Source organism: Chelonia mydas, chromosome 6, assembly GCF_015237465.2.
Source record: "Chelonia mydas isolate rCheMyd1 chromosome 6, rCheMyd1.pri.v2, whole genome shotgun sequence".
NCBI lineage: Eukaryota > Metazoa > Chordata > Testudines > Cheloniidae > Chelonia > Chelonia mydas.
Genome location: NC_051246.2, coordinates 104900064 through 104927153, shown reverse-complemented (window position 1 = coordinate 104927153; position 27090 = coordinate 104900064). Strand labels below are relative to the sequence as shown.

Sequence of the window (27090 nt, the reverse complement as noted above, 5' to 3'; positions counted from 1 at the left end):
CAGATTCAGATCACCTTGGCACTGCAGCGATTTCTAGCTTCCAGAACAGTCCTTTGGGGCCATAAACAGCCAAATATAATTTAAAGCATCCTTAAGGCTGCTTTAAATTATACCAGGAGCCACGGGCCCATTCCTGCATATACTTACACACACTTAACTTTATGCATGCAAGTAGTCCCATTAACTTGGAACTACCCAAATGCACAATGTTAAGAACACACAAATATTTCCAGGATTGGGGCCCAAACATGTCTCCAGCTAGCCCCAGGATTGTTATGTTACTAAAATGGTGTAAAGCCACCTTGTCCTCCCACGACAAGCACATCTCAACTGGACAAAAGAATCTGGACTTGTATTTTTAAGCTTCTAAGATGGTGTTGTAAATAAGGGACAACAAAAAATCTGAAACCATAAAATATAGTTGAGCTCTATTATAAGAAACACTGCTGTGTCAATTATGATAGCCATGTTTGCCTTTTTACATTTGAATTTGAAACACTTTTCCCATAGAATATCTGGTTTTCCAAAAACACTTTCCCTTCCTGCTCTTCACTTCGTCCACTAAACGTGCCTCTGGTTGAATCTCGATAAAATCTACATAGACTTTAAACTATGAAAAAATAAATGAGTCAACTAACTTTCAGTGCCTTGCTTAATTTGACTTGTGTTACTAAATATGAACAATCCAATGGAGTTTAAATGTGATTAGAAAAACAATACTTAACTGGATAATATTGTAGCTATGTATTCATAGTAACCATGTTTACCAAGATCAGTTTGCTCAATTGAACCTTCTTATTTCATTTTCTTATTGAAGAATTGCCAAAAGGAATTCTAATTCAGACAAGAGACCATTTTGTGACTCTGCCAGAGCAAATGTACTACAATAATCTCATTCTTCTAAGGGTCATCTATTTCTTTAACTAACTTTAAACATTAATTACTATGTGGTAACATTTCAAAAAACTGTATTTTAGAAAAACCTTCAGGATCATAAATGTGAATGTGTTTAAAAGGACTCACATGACAGGTTGCAATGCCACTCACTCAGATTTGGCCTGGCTTCCCCTCTGTCAACAAATCTGGTTGGCTCTGCAACCCTGTGAGCCTGCTTGCTCCCCCACCCCCACCTATACAGTCCTTTCAGCACCTCTATAACGAAGCACCCCCAGCCACTGGAGAGAAGCGGAATGGGGGCACCAGGAACCTCAGTCCCCAGGATGGTGGGAGAATTGAATCTGGGCTTTGGGTGTTTCCTGGGGAAGAGGAGATGCCAGAGGATGAGGTCTGGGACTCCAAGAACCATCTGTTCCTTGGTGAGGATGGTGCCCTTCAGACTGAACACCTCTCTGGGTAAGAGTTTGGGGTTGGGTGTGGGGCAGGGAGACCATGGAGCTAGTTGCAGGGGGAAGAGAGCTCAGAACTGGGTATGAGACTATGGAGGAGAGGGGAGACGGGGGAAGAAGAGTGTGAGGCTAGGTGTGGGGCACTAGGAAAGGAACACGTGTTGAGCTGGGTGCAGAGGGGAGAGTGCAGGGCTGGGCGTGGAGGCATCAGTGGAGAGAGTGCAGGCCTGGGAGCAGGTGAAGAGAGCTTGAGGCTTGGTTCAGGCACAGGGAGGAAGAGTTCTGGGACCGCTCCTTAGGAAAATTCTGATTGCATCCCTGCTTGTACACAAATTCTAGAAGCGGTGAATATATTCTGCACATATAAATTTCCTCTTGCAGAATGAGTTACATAAAGCATCTGTTTTCACTTGTTGTCCAAATGGTTATACCAATAAGTTTATTCATAGAGGTGGCTCCATTTTGGTCAAGAATGAAACAAAATCTCTACAGCTCTCTAAACATATTTTAGGGTCCTTTTTGATTCAAGGCACTGCACAAATGTGAGCCATTATACATATTGGACCAACTGGCCTCCACTGTTACTTGTCTTTCCAAAGACTTGACTGCCTGATGAACAACCCAGTGCATACAGAAGATATCTCCAAAACATATGACAGTAACCTTAAGGGCAACAGTCAGAGCTTGATACTGACTTTTGGGACTTAAAAAGTATGAATGAGTTTTGAAAGATGCTTTGAAATTTTACAGTTTAAGATAGAGAACATATTTTTTAAATCCAGAATAGGTTGTGGTGGCTGACACACTGCACAACAACATGAGGAGTATCGTATTCAAATGTCATCTGCACACACTTGAACATCCTGTTTTAACTGCTGCAGAAGAGAGTGAGAAAGGGGAAGAAAAAGTGAAAAAGTGAGAGTGAGTGGTAAAGAGGCAGTAATAATGGATATTGTGTATGGAATGAATGTAGAGAGACAGCAGGTCAATGGGTGAATGAAGAGCTAGGTTAAATGAAGGGAGGGCTAAAGTAAGCAGGGGAAGAGAATGGAAGAGGGAGAGACTGCATTCAGAGGTTTAAAAACTTGAGCTCAGACAGCCATTTTTCCCCTTATACAAGAGAAAAATAAATATTAGAGAGAACATCGATCTCAATCTAAACTCCAAAATTGTGGGTGCAAAAACTTGGGTATTGAAAATGGAACCTTGCCATTTTAAAGGCTGTTTTTGAAACTCTGGCCCTAGAAGTGGTGGAGTGAAACTACCTTTATTCAAACCAAAGAGAGCTGGATAGGACTTCCAAGGGTTTTGAACCCAGAAACAGTTCCTGAGGATTACAGGTGCAATGTGTTGTCTCTATAGTGATCCCACCACTTGGTGACCCAAAACCAAAAAGGGGCTTGGATTTTTGAAAAATTGTGAACTTGTACCTTGCATAAACTACCTCCTAAGCAGAAAGTAAGTACCGGTAATAAAACTCTCTCAGCCTCTAATTAAAAAGAAAAGGAGTACTTGTGGCACTTTAGAGACTAACAAATTTATTTGAGCATAAGCTTTCGTGGGCTACAGCTCACTTCATCGGACGCATGCAGTGGAAAATAAAATTATTTTCCACTGCAGCTCACAAAAGCTTATGCTCAAATAAATTTGTTAGTCTCTAAGGTGCCACAAGTACTCCTTTTCTTTTTGCAGATACAGACTAACACGGCTGCTACTCTGAAACCTGTCATCCTCTAATTGTTATTCAAATAGTTTCAATAGTCTTAGCTATTCAGGTCAGGTTCAAGCGGTGAGAAATAGCAGATACACTGTATCAAACAGCTGATTTCAGTTATGTTCCCTCATCTGTCACAAGCACACATAGATCAAGGACAGCTTTTCCTCAGCAAAGTGTGAATCATTTACAATTACTTCCATTTCCTGCTGCAACTGATTCATGGTCAGCCCAAAAAGAAAGAGTGCTGTGCCTGATACATATTCACTCTGGAAGACAGATGGTGCAACAGCCTGATCCAAAGCCCATTGAAGTTAACAAGAGTCTTCCCATTGACTTCACTGGATTTGGGATCAGGCCGCAAAGCAGGTGACAGAATGAACATGACAAACAGAAATTCAGTGGAACAAGCAAATATACTTTAACTTCCCATCTCTCCCTGGAGGAACCTCACCTAAAAGAATATGAAATAGAAATGTATATAACTTTTCTGCCACTAGGCCCATCCACAATGGTGATGAACACAATGCCAGAATCTGTCTAGCACCAACCAAGTTTAAACAGATCTGATCTCAGGGCCATGGTCTTGATTGTGATCCACATGTCCACTACACTGATCTTAAATGGTCTTTTGTGAAACTATTTTCCTCTCACTAACCATTATTTTAAAATTATTCCTAACAGTATGATTATCCCAAAAGGAGTGTGTCATAAATATAAAAGGAAGGGTAACCACCTTTCTGCATACAGAACTATAAAAACCCTCCTGGCCAGAGGCAAAACCCTTTCACCTGTAAAGGGTTAAGAAGCTAAGATAACCTCGCTGGCACCTGACCAAAATAAACCAATGAGGAGACAAGATACTTTCAAAGCTGGAGGCGGGGGAACAAAGGGTCTGTCTGTCTGTGTGATGCTTTTGCCAGGACCAGATCAGGAATGCTCCTCAGAACTTCTGTTAAGTTAGTAAGTAATTTAGCTAGAAATGCATTAGATTTCCTTTTGTTAAATGGCTGGTAAAATAGGTTGTGCTGAATGGAACATATATTCCTGTTTTTGTGTCTTTCTGTAACTTAAGGTTTTGCCTAGAGGGATTCTCTATGTTTTTAGTCTGATTACCCTGGAAGGTATTTACCATCCTGATTTTACAGAGGTGATTCTTTTACTTTTCTTTAATTAAAATTCTTCTTTTAAGATCCTGATTGCTTTTTCATTGTTCTTAAGATCCAAGGGTTTGGGTCTGTGTTCACCTATACAAATTGGTGAGGATTTTTTCAAGCCTTCCCCAGGAAAGGGGGTGTAGGGTTTGGGGGGATATTTTGGGGGGAAGACGTATCCAAGTGGGCTCTTTCCCTGTTCTTTGTTTAACACACTTGGTGGTGGCAGCATACGGTTCAAGGACAAGGCAAAGTTTGTACCTTGAGGAAGAATAAGCCTAGGGGGTCTTTCATGCAGGTCCCCACATCTGTACCCTAGAGTTCAGAGTGGGGAAGGAACCTTGACAGAGTGTGACATTTTGCAGTGGAAAGAATAAATAAAGCATAGACAGTAATCTCACACACATATACTAAAATTAGGTGGACATCTTCTTTAAAATGATTGCATCTTTCCTTTGGATGCATCATGATTAAGTTCAGTGAACCAGATCCTCAGCTGGGTGCAACTCCATTGATTTCAATGGAGTTATGCCAGTTTAAACCACCTGAAGATCTGGCCCACATATTCAGTGTGCTAATATCAACATCTGTCTCTAGGAAAAAAAATAGCATTGAGAAAAAAGAATCTAGTAAAACAGCCACTGGGACAGCACAATGATATATATTCAGGACTGAGAAATGCTGTAATGCAGAATACTTGTATTTGGGATCTGACTTGGCTTGCTTGCCGGTGGACTTTCTGAGGCAGAATTTAACTTAGAAGTGACATACTGTGCTTAGTGGTCTAGTCTTACTCCAATGCACAGAGAGCTCCAGAGTTCCATGTGTGCACTGAAGAGACCTTCATTTATTTATAGAATATTTATTTATTTGTGCTGTTGCAGCCATGAGACTTGACAGAAAGGGTTCTCCACACTGTCCTATAACCAGCATTTTGTAGATACTGCTTTGAACAGCATCAGCTTAACCAAACTCACTAGCAGAGGGAAGTGCTCAGGTGACAGAGAGAAAGGAAAAACAACAATTAAGCAGTAGTCAGTGAAAGAACAGAGTTCAGGAAAAGAACATTAATATTCTCTGTAGTGGGCTTAAAGAGCCTGAGTAATAGGATAACGATGGATTCTTTGCCCTTACAAAACATCATTCATCAAAGATCTGAACGAATTTTAATAGTATGAAGAAAACCTCCCAATACCATTATAAGGAAGATCATCATCCCCATTTTACAGACAGGTAAATCAAGGCAAAGAGAAGGTTTGTAATTTACCCAAGATCAGAGAGAGATACAGTGAAAGAGCAAGGAATAAAATCCAGGAATCTTAATTACCACTCTCTTGCCCTAACAACTAACTACTCTTAGAACACCTCATTTCAAATGGCAGAAATGTTAAGAGATAAAAGTGCAAGAACCATATTATGTCTGCCCCTAGTAATGTGTCCCATGCCTAAATCCACCTGATAATCCATTATGAAATCATGTTATACGTGTTGTTTTCTTGTAAAATACTATAAACATGTGATGTCTAAAAACTTGCAGTGCACCTTTAAAAAGAAGTTACAGTTAGGATTTTTAATCTGGAGATAAAGATAATGTGAGATGCATACCATATAGTTGCACATTAAAGTGCATACTAAAAACACAGAATAGATTAAAACCCCTATTTAAATTGTCATCTTTCTTTTCTCTGTTATGTTTTTATTTAGCATAGACTCTGCTTGATCAAGTCCAAAAAAAATCCCAACCGAAACCACAAAAAACAGATATCCCTGCCCTGAAGATTTTATAATCTAAATAACTCTTCCAGCTCCTGCGTTCCCTAATCCAAAATGAGCTATTTAATAAAGTTACAGGAAGGGTATTACTATTTATGGTTATTAATAGAAACATTCACATATTTCCCATATTGTAGCACTTCTGCCTCTCTTGGAGGGATGTTTGCTTAAGTTAGCTGAAGACACACCAGGAGATATGTTCTTTTTTCATAAATCAGATTCCTAGAACTCTTTCTATGTAAATCCTTAAGATTTAAACATTTGAAGTATTTTTTATATTTTTTTTTTCCTATCTTGACAAGGTGGGTTTTTAAGATGCACCCCCAGAGTTCGCTTTTTTTCCTGAAAAAGAATCTGAGCTGGAGTTTATTTCTCACCAGGTTAAATCCACAAAGAAAACTTTCCAATATGCCAGAGCTATTGTTGGTATAGGTGTATCATCTATGCTTACTTGAAGATTTTCCTCTGGAAAAAACCATGACTGTTTCTCAGTAAATATTCAGGTGACATATAGAATGATTAGATCTAAAGCCACTAGCCAGAGTGGTTACAAGTCACCTGTTTTCTGAACTTGTCCTATAGTGTCCCAAGGAGACACAACAAGTATTACATTACCATTGGTCCAAGCACACTCAGGCCAGACAACTGTGGTCAACTAACACTAACTACCACTCTTTCGAACATGAAAGGAACAAAACAGTAATTTTAACTTGGACTAGAAGTGAATACTGACTACATTTACAGCTGCTATAGTTCCCCCCGCCCACCTCTCAAATTAGTGCATCTCTAGTAAAAAAAACAACAACAAAAATACCCAAAAACCTTTATGACATGCTTCTGAGTAAAGAGGAACTGGGAAAAAGTCTGGGAAGCATATCCATTCTGAGATGGGTCGCTTGACTACAAAAGTAAATGAGAAACAGACTTCACTGAAAGAAAAATGGCTACAGAGACTAATTTGCAAAACAAGAACAAGTGATCTACCTGAAGTAGCAGATCCATGAGAGTGGGGTGGAGAAGAAGACAGAAGGATGGATAAATAATGCCTCTCCTTCCCTATTCCCCATTCCCCCCCAAAAAAATAATCAGCTGGGAAAGGAGAATGAGATGACAGCCCTCTGAGGGTGCAGTCAATGCTCCCTAGTTTTTGCAAGTTATTTGGATTCCATAGCGATGGGCACCTAAGATTACATAACTCAAAGAAAAGAAAGTGAAAGAAAAGGTCTGCACAACACTTTCCTAGCTAAACTAAAAACAAAACTGGAAGTTTCGTTATAAGATATCTAGTAATAGTCTTTATCCTCAATCCAGACCTCCTCCAAGTAAGTACAGCTCCATTCATGTGAATTAGTTTGCATCAGGCTTGAATCTGATGTTCCATGCCCTCTAGCTAGAAAGAAGAGTAAAAGTTAGAGATGAACAAAGAGCATTATACATTACTTTTTAATTTTAGTATTAAATCCACACTGTGCCATGTTCCTATGAACACTCACGGTGTGGCTTTCACAGATTCTAAGGCGAGAAGGGACCATTGTGATCATCTAGTCCAACCTCCTGCAGAGCACAGATCATACAACTTCCCCAAAATAATTCCTAGAGTATACCTTTTAGAAAAACATCCAATCTTGCTTTAAAAATTGTCAGTAATGGAGAATCCATCATGATATTTGTTAAATTGTTCCAATGGTTGATTACTTTCATCGTTAAAAACACAGGCCTTATTTCCACTTACTTCCAGCCATTGCATTATTATACCTTTATCTGCTAGACTGAAGAGCCCATTATCAAATATATGTTCCCCATGTAGGTACTTATAGATTGTGATCAAGTCACCCCTTAACCTTCTCTTTGTTAAGCTAAACAGATTGAGTTCCTTGAGTCTATTACCATAAGGCATATTTTCCAATCCTTTTGCAGTGATGCAATGACTAAGGAACAGTATTCATTGTCAAGAATCAGAGGGGTAGTTGTGTTAGTCTGTAACCACAAAAACGACAAGGAGTCCAGTGGCACCTTAAAGACTAACAGATTTATTTAGGCATAAGTTTTCGTGGGTAAAAAACCACCTCTACAGATCCATGGAGTGAAAATTACAGATGCAAGCATAAATATACTGGCACATGAAGAGAAGGGAGTTACCTTACAAGTGGCGAACCAGTGATGACAAGGCCAATTCAATCAGGGTGGATGTGGTCCACTCCCAATAATTGATGAGGAGGTGTCAATACCAAGAGAGGGAAAATTGCTTTTGTAGTGAGCCAGCCACTCCCAGTTCCTATTCTAGCCCAAATTAATGGTGATAAATTTGCAAATGAATTACAGCTCTGCAGTTTATCTTTGAAGTCCATTTATGAAGTTTTTTTGTTGCAGGATGGCTACTTTTAAATATGTTATTGAATGTCCAGGGAGATTGAAGTGTTCTCCTACTGGCTTTTATATGTTACCGTTCCTGATGTTTGATTTGTGTCCATTTATTCTTTTAGGAAGAGACTGTCCGGTTTGGCCAATGTACATGGCAGAGGGGCACTGCTGGCACATGATGTGTCACAGATGTTATATGCATTGTTTTTACTTATCTGTGTCCTGTCATAATGTAATAGCAAATATTTACATTATAAATACCCCATAACTAAATACCATCAGACGTCAAAGAAGCCTTGTGAATGTTAATGAAGGACTTTATCAGAAAAAGTCTTAATTCCAAAGCAAATGGCCATCACTCACAAAGTGCACTGCTCACCATTATCAAAGGAAAAGTCCACATGGGTAGAGAAAGACTGTCAGCTTGTTTTCTGTGAGAAGAAGCTATAAGAAGGGATTCAAAGAAAGATCCTTCATCTCTCAACTGTTTGGACTCTTACAGGGAAGTGTACCAGATGTAAAGCGGCGATCCCCAGAGACAACCTGGATACCCTGTAAAGACTTTGGGGAAACGGACAGTTTATTACATCACTGCCATCATTTGGAATTACAAACTGTGATTCACCTGTACATATATTTTATCTGCTTTAACCTCTCAATCACTCTCATTTACTTCTCTTAGCTAATAAATCTTTAATTAGTTTACTAGTGTTGTCTGGTATAAGATCTGGAGTACCAATTGATCTGGGGTAAGTGACTGGTCTCTTGGGACTGGGAGAAACATGATGTGGTGTAATTTTTGGCTTAAGTTATTTTATCACAAAGTCCAGTTTCTCTGGATGGCAAGATAGGATGGACAGTCTAAGGGGACAGTCTGTGATACCATGGTAAGAATGGTATAGTGATTCAGAACTTTCACATTTGGTGCTGGCTTGGTGAAATCTAATTATAGAACACACCATCAGTTTGGGGTATGTGCCCTGTTTCTGAAAGTCTGCCCTGAGGTAGGCACTCACAATTGTGAGCCACTCCACTCAGTGTAACAATATTAGCTGTTGTTAATCACCAAATGTTTAGACCTGTATGCCAGGACAGCACAGAGGGGCTAAACATGAAAGAAGACAGGGACTAAACACTAGTAAACAGAGAAATAGAGAGATTTAATTTAATTTAAGATTCTTCATTAATTGGCCTTTCTTAAGACAGCTCGTTAAATAGCTTCTTCTAAAGTAAATGATGGAGGTATTTTTTTCAATTTCATGCAATTTAGTTAACATTGCTTACCTTGCACACCTATAAAATTTCTTGTTATTAATAATTAACCAACATGATCCACCTATCTTTACACAATTATTTTGCTTACCCATAAATAGCCTTATTAGCTATGAGATACTGTGACAGGTTTCTCAATAATTTTGGAAAATAAGACCTTGGTTTCAATTTACCAAAAAAGAAGTGCCCCACCAAAAGCAGGCCCACTCTCAAAGGTGTAATCCATGTGAAAAAGCTCTCTGCAGAAAAGCACAGAAAAGAGATTGTAACTGAAGTAACTAGTCATTTGTGTTCTGTCATTTATGTTGTTTAATGTTTATTTTTCTTTCTTTAATAATAATAATAAAACAGCCAAAACAGTAATTATTTTATTTGCTTTCAACCATAATATCCCCTAAACACAGAGGATGGGGTGGAGATTAAAGATTATCTAGGCATGGCCCAGCACCTAAGCAAATACTTTGCCTCAGTTTTTAATGAGGCTAATGAAAAGCTTAGGGGTAGTGGCAGCGTGGCTAATGGTAACGAGGATATGGAGATAAAAATTACCACATCTGAGATGGAAGTCAAAATCAAACAGTTTAATGGGACTAAATCAGGGAGCCCGGATAATCTCCATCCAAGAATATTAAAGGAACTGGTACATGAAATTGCAAGCCCAATAGCAAGGATTTTTAATGAATCTGTAAACTCGGGGGTTGTACCCTATGACTGGAGAATTGCCAATATAGTTCCTATGCTTAAGAAAGGGAAAAAATGTGATCTAGGAAACTACAGGTCTGTTAGTTTGACCTCTATTGTATGAAAGGTCTTGGAACAAATTTTGAAAGAGAAAGTAGTGAACAGTAATCGAGATAAAATACAACATGGTTTTACAAAAGGTAGATCATGCCAGACCAACCTGATTTTCTTCTTTGAGAAGATAACTGAGTTTTTAGACAAAGGAAATGCCGTAGATCTCATCTACCTGGATTTCAGTTCCATATGGGAAATTATTAGTTAAATTGGAAAAAATGGAAATTAATATGAGAATCGAAAGGTGGATACGGAATTAGTTAAAGGGGAGATTACAATGGGTCATACTGAAAGGTGAATTGTCAGGCTGGAGAGAGGTTACTAGTCGAATTCCTCAAGAACCAGTCTTGGGACCAATCTTATTTACCATTGTCATTAATGACCTTGGCACAAAAAGTGGGAGTGTGCTAATAAAATCAGCGGATGACACAAAGTTGAGAGGTATAGCTAATAAGGAGGAGGACCGGAATATCATACAAGAAGAACTGGATGACCTTGTAAACTGGAGTAATAGAAATGGGATGAAATTTAATAGTGCGAAGTGCAAGGTCATGCATTTAGGGACGAACAACAAGATTTTTTTCTATAAACTGGGAACTTATCAGCTGGGAGCAACAGGAGAGGAGAAAGACCTGGGTGTATAGGTTGATCACAGGATGACTATGTGATGTGGCCGTGAAAAAGCTTAGTGCTGTCCTAGGATGCATCAGGCAAGGTATTTCAGTAGAGACAGGGAAGTGCTAGTAACCTTATACAAGGCACTGGTGAGGCCTCATCTGGAATATCATGTGCAATTCTGGTCTCCCATGTTTAAGAAAGATTAATTCAAAGCGGAAAAGGTGCGGAGAAGGGCTACTAGGATGATCCAAGGAATGGAAAAACTAACTTATGAGAGGAGACTCAAAGAACTTGGCTTGTTTAGCCTAACCTAAAGACGGATGAGATGAAATATGTTTGCTCTCTATAAATACGTAAGAGGGATAAATACCAGGGAAGGAGTATGTGACACTACACCCCATATTCTTCATAGAGATATGGTTATGATATGATTATGGCATAACTAAGATGTATTTAAGCAAGATGGGTCATACGAGATATCATTGGAAAGGTTATGATTTACTGAATATGATTATTCTATTTGTATGCATGTATCATTTTTGTATCTGAAGTTAGGAATATGCATCTATTACAAATGTGTGTTTACACTGGGAATGCCCACTAGACAGAATGAAATCAGTCTGGATAGCCAGTTGGGAAGGGCCATTGCGGAAAACAATTGATCATTGAAGATGCTAATCTCCCACCAGGAAGTCTTCCTGGGGACGCTACTAACAGCCTCTGAGTTATGACTGCAGAGACATATGACCAAGTCACGTGGTACTGGACTCTATGATAATATGAGTATTTTTCCACTGACTGGGGGTGGGAATCACACTGGGAGACAAAGGATTCCAGCCATATGTAAAAACTAGTTAAGGTAGGGGATTGACATCATCGTGGTTCGTTCTTCATTGACTCACCACCCAAAAAAGAGGACTGTGGGAAACACCTGAGAAGAAAAAGACTGGACTAGAGGAGAAGGGCTGAGCCCAGATGAGAGGGTTGTCTCACTTGTGAAAAGAATGTCTGGAGGTTTAAGCTGCAAGCCAGTGCAGCTCGCCTTCAAGAATCTCTGCAATCTACCTAAAACAACATTTAGGGAAAGAATTTTCTACTTATAACCTGTTTCTTTAGTATACTAAGCTTAGATTGCATGTTTGTTTTATTTGCTAGGTAATCTGCTTTGATCCGTTTGCTATCCCTTACAATCACTTAAAAACTTTTTTTTCTAAAACCAGTGTGTGTGGAAATCATAACTTGGGGCAGAAAGCTGTGTATATCCCTCTCCACATTGAGAGAAGGGGGCAAATTGCATGAGCTTATGCTGTACAGGTCTCTGTATAATGCAAGACAGTACAATTTTGGGTTTACCTTCTAGAGGGGTGTGTGCACTTGAGTACTGGGCAATTCCTTAGCTGAGTTGTCCCAGGCAGAGCTGATCTCGGCATCTGTGTGCATAGCTGCAGCTGGATGTGCCCCTACCTGTATGAGTCTGGTAAAGTGCAGTCTGAACCTGGGAAAGGCTTTGACAAGCTGCATATTAGTACAGTGTAAAGGGAACCTAGGCTGGTGGGTCAGGTGGGCTCAGTGGTACCCCAGTGCCAAGTGGCACCCAGGGAGGGAGGCGGGAGAAACCCATCACAGACAGGAGTTATTTAAGTTAAGCACTAATGTATACACACGAACAAATGGCTATAGACTGGCCATCAACAACTTCGGGCTTGAAATTAAGGGAAGGTTTCTAACTATCAGAGGAGTGAAGTTCTGGAACAGCCTTCCAAGGGAAGCAGTGGGGCTAAAATACCTAACTGGCTTCAAGACTGAGCTTGATTAGTTTATGGGGAGAATGGTATGAAGGGACTGCCTATGATGGCAATGGCCCATCGGCATCTGCCAGTAACAAAAATCCCCAGTGGCTGGAGATGGGACACTAGATGGGGAGGCTCTCAGTTACTACAGAAAATTAGTTCCCAGTTATCTGCCTGGTGGGTCATGCCCACATGCTCAGGGTCTAACTGATTCCCATATTTGGGGTTGGGAAGGAATTTCCCTCAGATCAGATTGGCAGAGACCCTAGGGGGTTTTCGCCTTCCTTTGCAAAATGGGGCACAGGTCACTTGCAGGTTTAAACTAGCGGAAATAGTGAATTCTCTGCAACTTGAAGTCTCTATTTTGAGGTCTTCGGTAACTCAGCCAGAGGTTAGGAATCTATTTCAGGAGTGGGTGAGTGAGATTCTGTGGCCAGCAATGTGCAGGAGGTCAGACTAGATGATCATGATGATTCCTTCTGACCTTAAAGTCTATGAGTCTTAAGATATGTAAAAGACAGCCTGTGATTAGAAGAATGGGAGTCACATTCCGAAATTGTCAGTAAGAGAGACAATTAGTAAGAGCTGGCCTATCGTTTCTTGTTTCTCTAGACTAAATATTTTTAGTATTTTGGGGTGAGGGTATAAAATTACTTGACAGTCAACACAATTTAAAATTACTCCTTGTACCCCACAGCTAGCATTCAATGGCAAATAAAGGTGTGTTCTTAAAATGATATTTTTATGGAAGATACAGCAGAGTTATTTACAGTGAGAGCAGTGATTTCATAAACTCTGGTGGACATGACAGCCATGAGAAAGCAAGTTTTAATAAATTGAGACTTTTGACTCAGTAGTCCCATATTTCCAAAGACTGGCAAGGCTCAGTACTGAAGAACATAGGCTAGGTCTCAGACTGGCAAGTTCTATCCGAAGCCTGATATGGAAAAGCGAGTATGTCTTGAAAGAGCTCTGAAATGTAAATTTAGAATGCCACTAAAATGTTAACTTTGGGAAATAACATCGCAGAGTTTTACACATTTCTAGTGCTCCCATCACAGTGGTATCTAGATGCCAAGTTCTTTTTCTACCTTCCATTCAATATGTTATTTGTACAAGTCTTCCTTTGAGGGAATAACCATATCTTTGGCTAAAGATGTCACTGCAGCATTAATTTTTTTATCTGAAGCTCTTTTATCTCTCAAGCCTGGAAAGCTTCTCTCTCTCAAGGGGGATAGTGGCGTACAGAGCAGCTACTGCCCCAACTTCCCCACTCCATCTTACCAGTTTCTGATTGTACAAAAGGCCATCCCATATCTGTGAGTGCAGGGGGAGTCCGCAACAATTTTACCTCTTCCTGTCCTCAGGGTTAAGAGGCTTCTCAGGAGCACGGTGCTACCCTCCGCTCTGTATAGCTGAGTCACTCTCAACTACCTTTTAAAGTTCAGATATGACAAACATTTAATTACCTTTGACTTTTTACAGACTCATTTGTTGCATTTAAAATATTTTAAAGTAGTCAATATAAGCAAAGATAATATTTTCACAGAACTGAATTTAATAAAAAGTTACTTAGCACTAACTTGTAAAAAAGTTCTTTTTGGATTTTTTGCTTCACTAACTTCTTATCAGTGAATTTATTTGCATAACAGAAACAATGTCAGACAACTAATTTATGCAAATGTATGCAAATAAATAGATCAATAATGCAATTTCAATATAATTTAAATTGCAGTTTACAAAATAAGAACAAAAAGCTGTGAGGCTACAATCACAAGCATGCTTAAGAACATAAAGGAGGAGTGAAGAGAAAGAAGGTCATCTTTGTAATGTTAATATTTGCAGCTTAATGATGTAGATAACAGAATATTTTGCTACACTGCAGAATCCAACAATTGGATATTTCAAAATCCTGTGTAGGCACATGGCCACAAAATGTGAAGTCTATGTTTTGAAGCAGTTTTACCAGCTCTCATAATTTCATTGCAAGTCTTGCAATATTTGCGGTTATCTTATAGCTCCAGCTCCTGGAGTTGTACACTTAAATGAGAATCTCGAATCTCATTTAAAACAAAAAGTAAGGTGCTAGCCCTCACAGTTGCAGAGGAGCCCTAAAAGCTGAAAAGCCAGAAGGCAAACAAAATACCCAAGATTTATTATTAGTAAAATCTCATGATTTTTGAATTGCTTGAGGTTCGCAACAATGTAAATTTATAAAAGTTCACTAAAGTTTGCAAATACACCACTTGATGCAAGATGTCTGCTATAAGAGTGTTTTTGTAGTTATTGTGCTTATAAACATGCTAAGGTTCTAAGAGTTTCATTCTTTCATATCTACAGGTTTTACTTAGTCTACAATAATCTTCTGTGTTAAATGCTTTGCAAAAATATAGTGATTTTTTTAAAACTGTGAGACAAGATGCCGCCTATTACAAAGCATGTTCCCAAAAGGGTGAATAATTGAACCTTCTAACTTAATAACATATTTTTCCTCTGTCGTTTTCAATACAACAGAAATAGTAAGTCCTGGAAGCTTTCAAAAGTAAACAAGCATAAAGAAACAAACTGGAGTTGCTGAATACAATACTATACATGCAGTAAAGTAAGACCACTAGGGAAATTTATCACAGAAGGCTTCAGAAAATAATCGAAGAACAGTGTGCATGCCAGTGATAGACACTATCCCAATACAAAATCAAGTATCTTTGCAACAAACAAAATGTATCTTTTAAAAATCATAATCCATCACAGCATATCACGCTGATCCAATATGGTCTCATTGTTTAGCTGGGCTCTCTTGTCTGTCTATATTCATCTGTTGTCTCTTGTCTCAAACTTAGATTGTAAGCTCCTTAGGGCAGGCACAGTCTTTTTGTTCTGTGTTTGTACAGCACCTAGCACAAGGGGATCTTGGTCCATGTTTAGGGCTTCTAACTGCTACAATAATACAAATAATAAATAATAATTATCATAATTTTGCTATTGGCATTATGCCCCAAAGGAATTAAGGATATTACTTAGCTGCCAACACTTCCATGAGACAGACAAGTTTTATTTTCCCCATTTTACAGGTGTCCAAATTTAGATTGAGGAGTTAAATGACTTGCTCAAGGTCACAGAGAGAATCGGTGTTAGAAATTATTACAATTAACGACTTCCTGATTTGGAGCCACATGATCATTCCACTAGACCATCCTGCCTTTCAATGATTGTTCTAAAAATACAAGTTTAACACCGGTTATTCAAACCCAGTTCTCCAAAACACTGATTATCTGAAATTATAAAACATCCCCTTAACACCAGAATTTCATTTTTCAAAATTTGACTGTTCTCAAAAGTCACTTGGGTAGGGGACGATTTACCTGCAAATATATATATATATATATAAATTTAGAGCACGAGTTTTCCCTTTGTAGAAACAATGTAGACAAGACAATCAAAGTTACAAAAAAAAAAAACCCCAGTATTGTTGAGTCAACAAAACAAAAATCTGTTCACAGGCAGTGATCAAACTGTAATTGAAATAAAACAATATCCTCATGAAAGTAATACATCACCAAAAGCAGATCAGTGTTATTTGAATTGCAGTAGCACCCAAAGGCTCCAATCAAGGATTGGGGCTCCAGTATATTATGCACTATACACACACACACACACACACAATCAGTGCTTAAAGTGGCCTGAAAAAAAAGTGTGTGGAGTGTCTCATTACCCGTACATCTACTCATGCTCCCTGCCTAGCAATTAACTGCTCCCCAAAAATCAATCCTGCCCTTCAGATTCCACCATCAGTTCTGCACTTCAGACCCACATTAATGTTACCCCTATCAGTTCTGCCTAAAATATTAAGAGAGCAAGTACAAGCAAGACTTGAAAAATAGGCACTGACTGTTAAGACTGATACGAAAGAGGAGGAATTAAGAGTATGGGGGGAAATTCAGTAGCAGAAAATAAAGTAATTCATGCATCAAAAATCTCAGACAACTAAAATGTTACTGCTGTTCTCCACAAGAAAGGTGACAACATCTAACTGCAGACTAGTGATTCAGTAGCAAAGGACTTGAGAAAAATAACTCTGAGCACAACAAAAATTACATTAGCATCTAGGAAATAATATAAAAAATATTGTTTGTTTTGTTTTAAGAGACTAAGGTATGTTGTAATGTGAGGACTCAGACAGGACTCTCGCTTTCAGGTGCTTTTTATTATTATTAAATATTTATATTGCTGCAACATCTAAATGCCTCAGGCAGGATCGGAGCCCTATTGTGCTAGGTGTTGTACAAACACATTACTACTTTAAAAAGAAAAGGAGTACTTGTGGCACCTTAGAGACTAACAAATTTATTTGAGCATAAGCTTTCGTGAGCTACAGCAAGCTTATGCTCAAATAAATTTGTTAGTCTCTAAGGTGCCACAAGTACTCCTTTTCTTTTTGCGGATACAGACTAACACGGTTGCTACTCTGAAACCTGTCATTACTACTTTAATGACCAAGAACTACTCACTTTAGTAAAGTTAAGCATCCATGTATGTGTTTGCTGGATCAGGGCCCTAAGAAGATCAGTTAACAATAGGAAAGATAGAGCAAGGGGGATACGATATACACACACACACACACACACACACATAAAAATGGAATTTCTTAAATTATTATAAACAGACAAAGCATCAACTATCTCCATCTGGAACTCAACCCAGTCATCATGAAATTGATTAATTTTTCATAGGTATCAATGCCTATGCACAAGGACCAGCACGGAAGAAGGTATATAGACCTCTGGGTGAGAAGCGGACATCACTGGCAAAGAGGAATAGGTGGGAAGGCGGGGGGGCAATGTGATATAATAGATAAGAATACTGGAGACAAAAATACATCATTGTGTGATATAAAGAGGATACGACTTCTGCTACAGGCGGGGTGCCATTCCAGCTCCTTTTTTCCCCACTTATAGCCCAACCAGCATGAGAGGGGAAATTTCCTTCATGCTATCAAATGACAAAAGCTTCCACTGGATTAACATATATACCCCAAACAGTTTTATCACAATGAGAAACCATTTAATAAAAAAGCTTATCAAGTATAGATGAAAGTTACTTTCAACAATATAAGGACTACAATTAGATAGACGTGCAAACATCTTTGCAAGGCAAAAAAGTATGTCCCTGGACAGCTGTGCAGTCACAAAGGAGAAAAGAAAGTCAAGAAGAGTCCAAGGCCAGGTTGAAAAGCAACTAGTAAAATGAAAGATATGAAAATGAGCCTCCTTCTTACCCTTTAGCCAGACAGTGTTCCAATAATGACATATTGTTGGAAACATGATCTTTAATCAGGAAAGAAAGAAAGAAATTTGCCATCATGCAGAAAAGAAACTACTGATTGTTATGAGATAATGACCTAAAACACTGTATAACTACAAACTAGAGCTCTGATCCCTATTCTCTTGTACAGTACTTCCATTGGAGTCAATAGGACTAGTCATATAATTGCAGTAGTAAACGTTGCAAGATCAGATCTTTAATGATTAGAACATTCAAAATTAAAAAAATAAGCCACAGCTAAAATTTATTACCAAAAGTATAGCAGATGGCCAAAACTGCAGGCCTACCAATACTGCCAAGCAGACCAGACCAAAAAAAAATTAGGGAACTGAAAAACATACTGAAAAATTTGAAGACAAGCATGGATTCAGAGAGCACTAAAGATAGCCGACAGATAAATTGGAAGGAAACTAGCAGCTGGCTCTCCAATTACTGAGTATTGTACAAAAGTATATAGTCAAATCAAAATCCTTCAGAACACTTATCCCCTCAAAGATGACATCTGCAGTACAGTCAAAAGAGATCTGGGTTTGAAACAATTATAATTTAAAGCAATTAAGTAACAGTAACTATACACTTTAGGGAACTGGAAGAGGAGGGTAAAATGAGAAACAAGAGCATGGTTAAATATTAAAATAATCTGTTACACAGTATTTTCTTAGGACAGTGAGACTGATCTCTCAAACAGTTCGCCTCTTTATACTGCCCAGAATCATGCAATAAACTCAAACAGTTCTGTTCCATGTCTGCATAATCATTGCTCATGCTATAGAGTGAATATGAAATTAGTCACTGATGGCTCTCTTTAATACCAACACTCAGCTCAAAACCAATTACAAGGCAAAAAAAATATGAAGTACAACTCATTAATGGAGAGGGCCATCTCAGGAACTTACTCAGCAAATAAACACTTGTAGGTCTATAGGGGTATACTATCGAATGCCACTTTGTGTAGGTTTAACAAAATGATTGGGTAACACACCTATTTTATCTTGCCTCTATTTGTGATCATTCAAACAGTAAGAAGAATAAAACCAAGAAACCTTAGAGACAGAAACCACAAGGTAAAAGGAATAAGGAACTAAAATAAAAACTGGATGTTGTCAATATGGACAGCAACGTTTCACAACAATATTTTAGGACATACCTGAGTAGATATACAGCCCTTTCAATATCATTGAGTTCTTCATCAACTGTCAATCTCTCTATTTCTTCTGGTGTCTATCAAGTGTGAAATACAAAATATGATTTTACTGTTTCCCTGTTTTATTTGTCTTATAACAACCCTTTCTCCCAACCCCCAGAGATAATTACATGGTTAATAGGAGTTTAACCCTTAAAATCTCAAATAAGGCTTCAAATTCAGTCAGATAAATCTTTAGCCAGAAATATGTTAGTGACTCTAATAACGTTCTGTTCTAACAGTTATTCTTATAATAAATATTTCGTGCATATTTATAATTAACATAAGACATATAAAAGTTACTGTAAACATCAACTACGTTTTCTCTATTTTTTCCCATTTACGTTTTTGTTTATACCTAGACACATTAAGGCTCTATTAAACAGAATTCAAGGATGTTAATTTCACCACAACTGAAATTTTTTAAAAAAATAAGGTGCTGCCAGAGCAGCCAGCTATGCACAAATACAAGCCTGAAATAATTCCAGCTGGATTTTAAAGCATCACTCTGGTTTTAAAGTATATACCTTTAAACTCCTGCGCACCGGCCTTTCTATAATAGTAAGTTCCTGCAGGTCTTCTATGTACCCAAATAAATTGTTCTGACTAAAATCCATTTTGAAGGAGACGATTAAAGGATGCAAGTAATAACTACAGCCCCTGGCAAACCATGATCCATTCAAGCCTCATATTGCATTCAGTAGGAGAGGAGTCCACGCAACACCCCCTTTCCCCGATGCACTTGAGCGTAGAGCAGCGACTGCCTCTTCCTCATAGGAAGCTGCTGAGCCCACACCACCCAGGAGGGGCCTCAGCAAACACAATGCGGCACCAGCACAACCTACTGCTGCTTCTCTATGAGCATCACTCCAACGCAACACAGCCTCCTGGAAGGAAACTTTCCCCAGCTGCCTTACTTCCCTTAGTCCCTCCAGCGTTTGCAGGGAGCGGCAGGCACCAGCATTCCCACCCTTCGCTCCGCGTGCCCTGCTGTAGGTTGAAGGGGGCGGGGGGCGGTTGCTTCGACTTTCTCCTCCACGCAGAAGCGATGCTCTTCTCTTCAGGCTGGGGGGGCCGGGCGGGAGGAAGCAAGCTATGTCGGGGGCGGCGGTCCCTCTCCTCCAGCAGGCAGCAGCCGTGGGTGTCGCCCCCTCAAGGGATCGGGTTGAAGGGCGCAGTTGTTTGTGGAGCTTCCACGTAAATGGGGCAGATGAGGGCAAGTCCCCTAAGCGGGTGGGTTGGGGGCCAGTTGGTCCTTCTGCCGCACGCCCCCCGAGAGCGGCGGATGGGGGGCAGCTCCTCTAAGAGGAGGTGGTGGCGGGCACGATTAGGCCCCGCTCCCCTTGCGCATCCCCGGAGCCCTGGGTCGCTATTCGCCAGGGTAGGTCACCAGTGAGGGGGATGCGGTGCCATCGCCCCGGGACGGCCCTCGGGCAGGACAGCGGCTTTCCAGGCGCCGGGAGGCGCTCCCTTCTCCGGCGAGGCCCCCGCGAAGCTCAGAGCCGCCACTCAACGACCGAGAGCAGGGCAGGAGCCGCCCCCAGCACCGCGGAGCTGGTCGCCGGGGCAACGCGCCGCTACAGCAGCCTTCGCGGGGCAAAAGAGTTGCCCGAACGCGGCAATATCCGAACGCGCTGGGGGGATACGAGGAGGCGCGCCGGCACTACCCTGCCGCAGCTCACCCCGGAATGGGGGGTGGGGGGGGCGAGCTTGATCTCCAGGAGAGGGGCGACCCCCGCCGGCCAGGAGCGGGGCTCACGCTGGTCTCACACAGCCCTGTGTCAAGGCTCTCCTCACACCCGATGGCAGGGCTCTCGTCTGTCAGGGCTCGCCTCCATACCACCCACACCGGATGACGGGGCTCTCCCCAATCGCACACCCACGCACCCCTGTGTCCGGGTTCGTCTCCCTCACAAAGACACAGACCAGTGTCGGAGCTCTCTCCGCCATCTCATATTCACACACACACACCGTGTCGCGGCTCTTTCCTCCTTCGGTCCCATCCTCCTTCCCCCGCCCCCCCCCCCCCGCGCTTTGTCAAAGTTCTCCCCCCCGCCCCCCAAGAAAAATGTCAGGGCTCTTTCCTCCTCCCATCCCCCCCCCCCCCCCACACACACACACACAATGCCAGGGCTCTCACCTCCATCAGACACCCCACAACCACACAAATAATGTCAGAGCTCTCCACCATCACACACCCCTATTTCACGGCTCTCCTCCAGGTCACACCCCCCTCATATCCAGTGCCATGTCACATCCCCCTCATATCCATCTCTCTTTCACATACACACACAGTTTGAGAGGTCTCTCCTCCATCACACACACACGTCAGGCTCTCTTCCCACACAGACACTTAGGCATACTACACATCAGGGCTCTCTCCTCCAGCACGTGCACACACGCATAGAGCATCAAAGCTGTCCTATATTATAGATCCTTCCACCACCAGCAACAGGACTCCTGTCCCCAATGGCAGGGCTCTGATCCATCATACCCCTCAATGTTAGTACCCCTCAATCACACACCTAGTGTCCCATGCTCTGGGGTCCCTAAATCTTAGACTGCCAAAAGCTGGGGCAGGACCATAGGGACTGGATTACTCAATAAATTTCCCTGTTCAGTTCATTTCCGCTGAAGCATCTAGCACCAGCCACTGTTGAAAGACAGGATACTAAGCTAGCTGGACCACTGTCTGACCCAGTATGGCCATTCTTATGTTCAGCGTCAGGGTGTTCCTCACAAGTAGGGCTCTGTGTCTGTCACAGAGGTCGCGGAAGTCACAGAATCCGTCACTTCCGTGACCTCCGTGACTTCTGCAGGGCCAGTCTGGCTGACTCCAGGGCCGCCCAAGCAGCTGGCCCAGTGGACAGCCACACCAGCTGCTGCTCTGGCAGCCCCCGGCAGCAGTCTCTGGCCAGCCAGCCAGAGCAGCTGCGGTCCACTGGCCCGGGCAGAGGTTCCCAACCAGCTGGCCTGCTGACCAGAGTAGCCGCGGTCTACTGGCCCGGGCAGCTGGTGCCCTGGATGCCCCTCGCCCCCAGCAACATCCCTCCCAGACATCCCCCAGCAGTGGCCCCCCACCCCCCGATTTTATCACAGGTATTTTTAATATAAATCATGGACAGGTCACGGTCCGTGAATTTTTGTTTATTGCCCATGTCCAGTCCATGACTTTTACTAAAAATTCCTGTGACTAAGTCATAGCCTTATTCATAAGCCCTCTTCCTCCTATGTCAGGGCTGTCCTTCCATCCCACACTGGAGTGTCCCAGTAAAAAGCCCAATGTCTGGTCTATTTCAAAATAGACCTTTTTGAGTGAGATCAGATTTTCAGAAATGTTTGTGAAAGAGTGTCATGAAATATACAGCAAATTCCTTTTATGCTAGAAGCTTTTAAATGCTCCCTTAAAATTAATCTCCAGTCAAGGAATTTATCTTCAGATAAACGGGACTTGGCACCAGGTCTGCAATGGAGAATGGAAGGGATCTCCAGTAATAATACCTTTTACTATTCAGCTCCTTATTTAATTTTTTTCCCCCTTGGCTCTGGTTAGATACTGTTCATACTTAATCATACAATAATAAGACAGAGTTTATTATTGTACTGTTTGATTTTTATAAGTACTCTCAACTTACAGTAAAATTTATCATTCTGCCTGACAGATACATATTTGGGTGGAGGGAAAGAATATTCAGTGTTATTTTGAAATAATAGCATCCTGTTTTTAGATATGGCTGATGGGCAAATTGCCAAACTGTCAGAGCTCTCTCCTCCATCACACTCACAGAAGATTGCAAATCTATCTTTTGCAGTTAATAAAACTTATTTTTGTTTTCTCTAAAACCAGTTTGTGGAATTCATAACTGGAGGGCAAAAGCTGTGCATATCTTTCTCCACAGTGAGGGAGGGAGCAAATTTCATGAGCTTATGCTGTATAGTTCTATGTGCAGTGCAAGACGGTACAATTTTGAGTTTACACTCCAGAGGGGGTATGCACTTGAGTGCTGGGAAATTCCTTAGCTGACCCTTCCCATGCAGCAGAGCTGATCTCAGCATCTGTATGTATAGCTGCAGGTGGGTGTGCCCCTACCTGTATGTGTGCTGGTAAAGTGCAGTCTGAAGCCTGAGGGAGGGCTTGGCTGGCTTGCCTCAGCAATACAGTGTAACAGGAATCCAGGCTGGTGGGTCAGGCAGGCTCAGTGGTACCCCAGTTCCAAGTGGCACCCCGGGGGAACCCATCACATGATCTAGACATAGACAACACAATGAAATTCAACAAAGACACCTATAAAGTGCTACACTTAGGGAAGAAAAACCAAAATATTTTTGATGTTTTCTACATTTTTAAATATATTTATTTCAATTACAACACAGAATACAACAGCACTCACTTTATATTTATTTTTATTACAAATATTTGTACTCTAAAAACCAAAAGAAATAGTATTTTTCAATTCATCTCATACAATACTGTAGTGCAATCTCTTTATCATGAAAGTTGAACTTACAAATGTAGAGTTATGTACAAAAAATAACTGCAGTCAAAAATAAAACAATGTAAGACTTTAGAGCCTACAAGTCCACGCAGTCCTACTTCTTGTTCAGCCAATCGCTCAGACAAACAAGTTTGTTTACATTTGCAGGAGATAGTGCTGCCCTCTTCTTGTTTACAATGTCACCTGAAAGTGAGAACAGGCATTCGCATGGCACTGTTATAGCTGGCGTCACAAGTTATTTACGTGCCAGATTCGCTAAAGATTCATACGTGCCTTCATGCTTCAGCCACCATTCCAGAGGACATTCGTCCATGCTGATGATGGGTTCTGCTCAATAACAATCCAAAGCAGTGTAGAAAAACGTATGTTCATTTTCATCATCTGAGTCAGATGCCACCAGCAGAAAGTTGATTTTCTTTTTTTGGTGGTTTGGGTTCTGTAGTTTCCACATCAGAGTTTTGCTCTCTTAAGACTTCTGAAAGCATGCTCCACACCTCATCCCTCTCAGATTTTGGACAGGACTTCAGATTCTTAAACCTTGGGTTGAGTGCTGTAGCTATTCTTAGAAATCTCACATTGGTATCTTCTGTGCATTTTGTCAAATCTGCTGTGAAAGTGTTCTTAAAACCAACATGTAGTGGGTCATCACCTGAGACTGCTATAACATGAAATATATGGCAGAATGTAGGTAGAACAGAACAAGAGACATACAATTCTCTGCCAAGGAGTTCAGTCACAAATTTAATTAAAGCCTTATTTTTTTAACGAGCATCATCTGTATGAAAGCATGTCCTCTGGAATGGTGTCTAAAGCATGAAGGGGCATACGACAGTTTAGCATATCTGGAACGTAAATACCTTGCAATGCCGGCTACAGAAGTGTCATAGGAACTCCTGTTCTCACTTTCATCTGACACTGTAAATAGAACCAGGCAGCTGTATCTCCCATATATGTAAACAAACTTGTTTGTGTTAGCAATTGGCTGAACAATAAGTAGGACTGAGTGGATTTGTAGGCTCTAAAGTTTTACATTGTTTTGTTTTTGAGTGCAGTTATATAACAAAAAGAATCTACATTTGTAATTTACATTTTCATGATAAAAAGAGATTGCACTACAGTGCTTGTATGAGGTGAATTGAAAAATACACTTTTATCATTTTTACAATGCAAATATTTGAAATAAAAAATAATTATATAAAGTGAGCACTGTACAGTTTGTATTCTGTGTTGTAATATAAATCAACATGTTTGAAAATGTAGAAAAACATCCAAAATATTAAATAAATTTCAATTGGTATTCTATTGTTTAACAGTGCGATTCATTTTTTTTATCACAATTAATTTTTTTGAGTTAATCGTGTGAGTTAACTGAGATTAATTGACAGCCCTAATTTTCATGAATGACTTTGACACAAAAAGTGAGAGTTGGCTAATAAAATCTGCGGATGACACAAAGTTAGGAGGTATTGCAAATACTGAGGAGGACCAGAATATCATACGAGAAGATTTGGACAACCTTGAAAACTGGAGTAATATAAATGGGATGAATTTAACAGTGCAGTTATGCATTGTGAGTCTTAACAAGAGATTTTGCTATAAGCTATGGACTTATCGGTTGGAAGCCACAGAGGAGGAGAAAGATGTTGGTGTATTGGTCTATTGCAGGATGACTATGAGCCACCAGTGTGATGCGGAGGTGAAAAAAAGGCTAATACAATCCTAGGAAGCACTACGTGAGTTATTTCCAGTAGAGATAGGGAAGTGTTATTACCATTATACAAGACACTGCTGAGACCTCAGCTGGAACACTGTGTAATTCTGGTCTCCCATGTTCAAGAAAGATTAATTCAAACTGAAACAGGTGCAGAAAAGGGCTACTAGCATGATCAGAGTAATAAAGATCCTGTCTTACGAGAGGAGACTTAAGGAGATTGTCTTGTTTAGCGTAGCAAAATGAAGGCTGAGGGGAGATATGATTGCTCTCTATAAATATATCAGAGGGATAAACACCAGGGACAGAAAGGAGTTAATTACGTTAAGAACAAATGTTGGCACAAGAACAAATTAATATAAACTGGCCATCAACAACTTTAAGCCTGAAATTGGATGAAGGTTTCTAACCATCAGAGGAATGAAGTTCTGGAACAGCCTTCCAAGGGGAGTAGTGAGGTCAAAAACCTAACTTGTTTCAAGACAGAGTTTGATAAGTTTATGGAGGGGATGGTATGAAGAGGTTGCCTACAATGGTATGTGGCCCTTCTGCACCTGCTATTAGCAAATATCTCCAACGACCTGATGGGGGCACTAGATGGTGAGGGCGGAGTTACCACAGAGAATTCTTTCCCAGATGTCTGGCTGGTGGGTCCTGCCCACATGTTTAGGGTCTAACTGATAGGATTGGAAAGGAATTTTTTCCCAGGACCAGGGGTGAAAGTAAGGCATTACGGGCTGGTACAGCGTACTGGTAAATAGTGGCCGCCCGTACTGGCCCGTACAGCTGACTTTAAAGTGCTGCTGCGGGGCTGCCAACAGGGGAGTGCAAAAGGGCAGCGATGTTAAAGCAGTGCTGTGGCAACGCTTTAAGCAGGGTCCTTACAGCACTGCCACGGCCCTTTTGCCCCACCTTGGCCGCCGACGGGGGTGGGGCAAAAGGAGCAGCTGCTCCAGGGCTGGCAATTTAAAAGGGCCCAGGGCTATGGCTGCCACTACCGCAGCAGCAGCTAATGCCCCAGGCCCTTTAAATCACTGCTGGAGCCCTGGGTGGCGTGGGCCAGGCAGCGTGGATGGGCTGGCTGGGGGATGCTGATTCCCCCCAGTCTAGCCCCTTCCACCCGAGGCCCCGCCCCTTCTGGGTTGTGGGGTGGAGCCAGCCCCCGTACCAGTAAGATTCAATTTTACTTTCACCCCTGCCCAGGTCAAATTGGCAGAGACCCTGGGCGGGTTTTGCCTTCCTTTACAGCAAGGATCAGCAACCTTTGGCACGCAGCCCAACAGGGAAATCCACTGGTGGGCCGGGACTGTTTGTTTACCTGCAGCGTCTGTAGGTTCAGCTGATCGCAGCTCCCACTGGCTGCGGTTCGCCGTTCCAAGCCAATGGGGGCTGCGGGAAGCGGTGCAGGCTGAGGGATGTGCTGGCCGCCGCTTCGTGCAGCCCCCATTGGCCTGGAACGGCGAACCGTAGCCAGCGGGAGCTGCGATCGGCAGAACCTGCGGACACTGCAGGTAAACAAACTATCACGGCCTGCCAGCGGATTTCCCTGATGGGC

At 41.2% G+C, this 27090-nt stretch overlaps 1 protein-coding gene across 4 annotated transcripts in view; it reads right to left on the bottom strand.

Annotated features, from left to right (window-relative positions):
• The window catches only part of PPP4R4 (protein phosphatase 4 regulatory subunit 4), a 126551-nt gene extending 105258 nt beyond the window's left edge, over positions 1–21293 (bottom strand). For 2 of the 4 annotated variants that reach the window (XM_037900880.2, XM_043549251.1), the window contains exons 1-2: positions 19856–20909; positions 19293–19366 (exon numbers count right to left, since the gene is read on the bottom strand). In XM_037900880.2, coding sequence (XP_037756808.1) covers positions 19293–19366; positions 19856–19945 — 164 coding nt within the window. In that variant the 5' untranslated portion in view covers positions 19946–20909. Of the gene's footprint in view, positions 1–19292; positions 19367–19855 lie in introns of all 4 variants that reach the window. The other 2 variants (XM_007063444.4, XM_037900879.2) reach the window with 2 other exon arrangements.
• Between the last annotated feature and the right edge of the window lie 5797 nt (positions 21294–27090).